Source organism: Solanum lycopersicum, chromosome 1 (genome assembly GCF_036512215.1).
Source record: "Solanum lycopersicum chromosome 1, SLM_r2.1".
Taxonomy (NCBI): Eukaryota; Viridiplantae; Streptophyta; class Magnoliopsida; order Solanales; family Solanaceae; genus Solanum; species Solanum lycopersicum.
Genome location: NC_090800.1, coordinates 75297675 through 75303430, shown reverse-complemented (window position 1 = coordinate 75303430; position 5756 = coordinate 75297675). Strand labels below are relative to the sequence as shown.

At 31.5% G+C, this 5756-nt stretch overlaps 1 protein-coding gene across 1 annotated transcript; it reads right to left on the bottom strand.

The window, feature by feature from the left end:
• Window positions 1-540: 540 nt before the first annotated feature.
• Window positions 541-2714, bottom strand: LOC101246861 (transcription factor MUTE). Its single transcript, XM_004229517.4, has 3 exons — window positions 2519-2714; window positions 1439-1834; window positions 541-931 (listed from the first exon to the last, which is right to left on the bottom strand). Exons 1-3 carry the CDS (start codon window positions 2612-2614, stop codon window positions 836-838), a joined length of 588 nt encoding a protein of 195 aa, XP_004229565.1. The 5' UTR covers window positions 2615-2714; the 3' UTR covers window positions 541-835.
• Window positions 2715-5756: the final 3042 nt, after the last annotated feature.

Genomic DNA, 5756 nt, shown 5'->3' with positions numbered 1-5756 from the left:
AATTAATATCAGTTACTACACCTTGGACTTTAAACTACTATATTATAAAATTCATTAAAATTCAGAATTCTCGTTAGTTATTTGGCATCAAGACAAATGAGACGACAATGACTGAGATTACCAACATGTGTCAGGCGGAGGGATGGAATTGCTTCATTCTTAATTCACGATTTTAGGTTCGAACCCTAGATGTATGGAGGAAATTCTGTTGAAAGCACCATTTTAAATTAATTTTATAGTGTGTGATCTGAATATAATTGGGGTTCTAATGCGGACTCCATACCGTAAGGAAAAAGAAAAACAATGAGTTTGGCTTCATGAACTTAATTTGATCACTTTCAGAGTAAAAGATTGGGTGTAATCCATATATGATATATCCAAACTTGAGTAATTAACGTCCAAATAAGACACAATATAATTAATAACGTTGTAAAGCATCCATTGCAACATGAAAAAAAATATATATATATTTAAAACCCAAGTACTGCATGCAACTACTTTCTTCTCTTATAATAACATATAAAATAACAAAAAGATACAAAGATAAAGTCTATCTTTCTATATATAAATAAAATAATAGTACGTATTAATATATATCCTCAAATTTTTCTAATTCAGAAGTATATCTAGTCATATAATAGTGCAACATTTCACATACTAAATCCAACCTTAAAATGTTGGAAATTATTTGTTACATTCCAAAATTATCTTCTTACACTTTGTATACATATATCCAAAAGATATATAGCAATAAAGCATAAGAAGATAAATATTAGATGGGGAGTACATAATTAGCTAGATATTACTAGAGTATTATTTAATTTTGTAAATTGATCTATATCTCGTTGATACATAAAACATCAGATGAGGTGAAGCTTTTTTGAACTTCCAGTGCTAGCTCTTCCACACTAAGTTGGCACTCCAGTCCTATCTGCATTACAAGAATAATAAAAATATTAGACTTTGAAGACGTGTGTAGGGTGAAGAAAATGTAATAAAGTATATGAAAGTGTACCGTCTTTTAACGATTTAAGTTTTTAGATGATATAATTACACGCTATAATCAAAGTTCTTGTGTAAAATTGAATCAAGCTTACACATAAAGGCATGTGCTAATGATCTTAAACTTTTAGATAAGATGATTAAAGACTTTAACGCCAAATTAATGATCACGATCACATATGGAATATATTTATATACGAATCATTATCTCTTTCCTCACTTTCATATTAATCAATTAACACACATGAAAATGTAAGGTTACGGTTATAGTCAACTTGATCACATTAGTTTTAAGAAAATGTATATCTCTATTCAAAAGAATTGACACTACCAACAAGTATATTAGTATTATTGTGTGAAGAAAAAGTTTGAGACTGAGACGTAGTTATTGTGAATTTCCAAATTAGAAATAATTAAAGGGATATATGATGATCACCTTGATGACAAAGGAGTATAGAACAGTATCCTGCATGGTACTGATGTTGAGATGAAGAATCTCAAAAGAAAGTTTCTCTAGCACATTGATTATCTTCACAATTTGACCTGGAATCCTCTTTGAAATTGTTCTCAACATAACATTTGACCCACATATTCTTGCTTCAACATCAGCCACTGGAGAATTACAACATGCTCCAAGTTCCTTGAAGTTATTATTATGAGTAATAAATGGACTACTTTCAGGTGTAGGACTTAGTTGCAATGGCCTTGGAGTAGTAGGACCAGGGCTAGGGCTTAGACTCTTTCGTCGCTTTTTCGCCTCAAGAGATTGAAGAACAAGGTGTAATTCCTTGATGAATTCAATCACTCCTGCTATTATTGATGCTTGATCACCCTTCAAGTTCAATTACAAATAAGATTAGAACAAGAAAAAGAAGAATTAAATCGAAAAATCAAACCCTAAATTTAATTGGTACTTATTCAATACTTCAAACCAACACACCTTTTGGTATTTCTAATTCCTCCAATATATATTTGCATCGCTAAGTAATATACGCTGACAGTATAAAGAATTTTATATTGTTTCAACGCAATTTAACTGGTTATAACGAGTTATAGCCCTATTTATAACCAAATTATTGTGCTTGACATACAATGATAAAGAATTACAAGTAGTCATAGGTAAACATACACTCGAATCGATCGATACTATGATCACTCCGATATGTACGTATATTGATAATTTCACAGTTTAAATACCTACCAAAACTCAAAATATAATCATCACAAACAGTAATAACTAACGAACTGTTTTAACCCCCCAAAAAAAATCCAAAAGGAAAAGGTGAGACGAATATCCAGGGGCGGAGTCAGGTAGGGTTAAGGGAGATTCATTCGAACAGTCTTCAATGAAAAATTATAATTGTTTATATGGTTAAATTATTTTTATGTATATATTGGATACTGAATCCCTTTTGAATCCTAATTCCTTATTGAAAATTCTGGCTTGGACACCGGCTAGATGATTATACCGACTCAAAAGTATGGAAAATTTGAGAAAATTGAGAAGAAGAAGTACCCTTTTGATGTAGAAACAAGGAGTTAAGGAACGCAAAACCTTGAGATTTTCATTCATTTGTCTTCTCCTGTTTCTCTCCACTGCTATGTGAGACATGATACTTTTTTTTTTCTTCTTAAAAAAAAAAAAAACCTAAATTGCAAGTTTTTATGTTTTTACAATTTTGCTTTTGTCTCTCAAAGAGCTTTATATATATAGTGACATAAGAAAAAATGTAAAAGAATAACTAGTTGTATAGTGTTGGGATATACCTAACTATCAGTCTATATTTTTTTCTTATTAAATGCTATGTGTTGTTCTCCCGTGACTGTTAATTTATTTTCACACGCAGTCTTTTATATATGAGATACAACAAATATAATATTACATAAATAAACACGTAACATATATTATGTGTGTGTATATATATATATATATATATATATATGTTTGTGGACAATATACAATATATATTATAGGTCTCACGTTTATTACCATATGGACATTTACGTTCCCAGCGTGAGATAAAAGAATATAACAAGTAGTAATTTCTTATTTATATGTTTATTTATTTATTGTCATGTAGAAGAGCTGCTCTTAATTCTTTTGCTTCTTACTTCATGTATGGTTCGTGCATGCACTCTAAATTCTGCATACATTTCACCACCTTCTTATTATGATAATTTGTTTATTTTATTTTTATATTTTTTATTTTCTCATTTTAAAGTCAACTTGATTTTATCAGTTTTTGCCCACAGATATATGTATATATATGTTTCTACTAATAGGTTATATTAATTTTCTTTTCTTTGATGTCAAATAGAGGATGACCGCCCACCTTATCTTTTGTGTGTTAGTAGATATATAGGTGATGGGTGTACCACAAGAGGTGTGTAATCGATTAGTCATCTAATAAAGATCAATGAAGTAATTGTATATAGTTAGTGGAACTGGTTGCTTTTTCACTGTCACCCCAAAAAAACCAAACTTTGTTATTAAAAAAATTACTCTAATATTTATTCGCTAACAACAATAATATATTCAATAAAATTTTACAAGTGAAGTTTGAGAAGTATAGAATATACGTAGATATTATCATTATCCCGTAAAGATAAAAAAATTATTTCTGAAGAATATCCGTGTAACATCTCGCAACTAGAAAGAACTAGAAAAGAGTATAAAATATGAAAATAGTTACTTTTAGGAAATATAAGGAAATCTGGAAATCTTTGAGTAAGTTAAAAGTGAGTTTTTGGCCAACTTCAAACGACCATAACTCCTAGCCGAGGATGAGTTAGGTGTAGTTCCAGATATGATTGGAATGATCTTTCCATCACCGCCAAGTTTACGCGATCCTGAATTTATATGAGTGAGTTATGCCTTTTAAAATTGATTTGTTGGATTAAGGAAGTCCAATCTAGATTTGGGAAGGACAAATTTGTCTTTTCCTACCTAATTATATTAATTCATTTTTAGGGATTAATTGGGGTAAAACAAGACTTCTTTAGTTTAGAAAAAATAGAATTCACACTAGGGCTTGGAGAAAAGAAAGAAGAGGAGAAAAAAAGAAGAAATCAAGAAGTCGCCAAGAACATTTAAGCTTCGCATGTGAAATTCGTCAAGGATGATCCCTATAAAGTATGTGAGATCACATAGTGTTGGGTTAGTCCACCCACACACCAATCTTTTTTTAACTTAGTGAATTTAAGGTGTTTGAATGTTAAGAAAATGAGTTCTCGAATAACATTGTTGAAAATTCGTTGAGTTCTTGATGGTTGTGTTCTTGAAGTTTCTTAATGGTTTGATTCATATTTCCGGGTGTAATTTTGGGTTGAATCTATTGTATATTGATAGTACTAATGATCCTAAGTGTTTGGGGAAAGAACCATGGAAGTTTAGAGGATTTGAGATAAAAAAAAAACTAAGGAGAAAAGTCGAGAACACCTAGATAAGGGGGTTGGGGCGTCACGCCTCTCAAAGCCCCACAGACCAATATCTATTCGTAGGGCCTTGGGGCGCCGCGCCAGCCAGAGGGCCCTACCCAACTCTCTGTAATTTGTGGACTAACGCCCTACGCCTCTTAGAGTGCCAGGGACCCAATTCTCTCCATTCTTCCTTCATTTTTTCGTATTAGTTCCTTAGTGATGATTTGAACACTCTAAGGTACATCTAAACATCATGAAATCATCCATAAACATGAGATCATCAACCTTGAGTCTATAATCCAATTCAAGGAAAGTTAAGATAAAAGTCAAAGAAGTTAAGAGTCAAGTCTAAAAGTTAAGAAACAAGTCAAAACAAAGTTCTTAAAAATTTTCAAGAGTATTTAGCAATATTTTAACTTTGTTTTTAAGACTCAAGTTTCAAGTCAAGTAAAGAGTAAAGAGTTGAGTTCATTTCTCAAAAAGTTACAAGGGAACTAAGTATTCCCTTAGAGATGTTTTTAAGACTCAAGTTTCAAGTTAAGTAAAAAGTAAAGAGTTTGAGTTCATTTCTCAAAAATTATAAGGGAACTAAATATTTCCTAAGAGTTCATAAATATTTTCACATTTCAACAAGAAAGGGAACATTGATTCCAAGAGAGATTTTAAGCTAAGTGTTGAGTAATTACCTTAATCCAAAGAAACAAGTTGTTTTAAAAACATACGAGCTAAGTATATTATTGGGAGAAGTATTGGACATCGATATGGGAACGCGAGTTTATAATAACTCAAGTATCCATAAGCCATGTAACCATTATGGGTATTAATGAGTCATACTTTTTAGATGATCACATAAGTTAAGCTAGTAGATCCACTAAGTTAAGTAGTTCTATGCGACGACAAAGTATATGACAGTTCTGGCAGCGCGGACAAGACGTTGTATCAACACTTAGGCTCAGGCTCATAGTGGTGGTTGTCGGTTAGAGAATCTCTGACAGAAATTATACTACTTTATCTTAGAAGTAAAGTTGAGTTTGTTATTGCATCTCTTTAACGAACAAAGTTGTTTACACTGTTTTACAAACTTCATATAATAGTTGTCTATAAAACCTCTAAAAATATATATAACATGTATTTTTAGAGGCTTTATAGACAACTATTATAGTTCTTTAGTCTTATTCTTTTCAGTTGTAAACGGTTAAGACACGAGTTGCCACTTTGGCTAAGTATTTCTTTTAAGTTATCTCATGAGTTATCTCTTGCGTTTAAGTCCCAGGCAAGGGTCCGCTGCTCGAAATCAGTAACGGTCTTCGAGTGCCGGCCACGTTCAAGATGCA

What these genes read in the sequence shown, in the direction of transcription:
- LOC101246861 (XM_004229517.4), bottom strand. Translation starts at nt 2,614, where the DNA reads ATGTCTCACATAGCAGTGGAGAGAAACAGGAGAAGACAAATGAATGAA. An exon ending in CTTGTTTCTACATCAAAAGG is followed by an intron (nt 1,835 to 2,518) that starts GTACTTCTTCTT and finishes TTGAACTTGAAG; the next exon opens with GGTGATCAAGCATCAATAAT. An exon ending in TATACTCCTTTGTCATCAAG is followed by an intron (nt 932 to 1,438) that starts GTGATCATCATA and finishes CTTGTAATGCAG; the next exon opens with ATAGGACTGGAGTGCCAACT.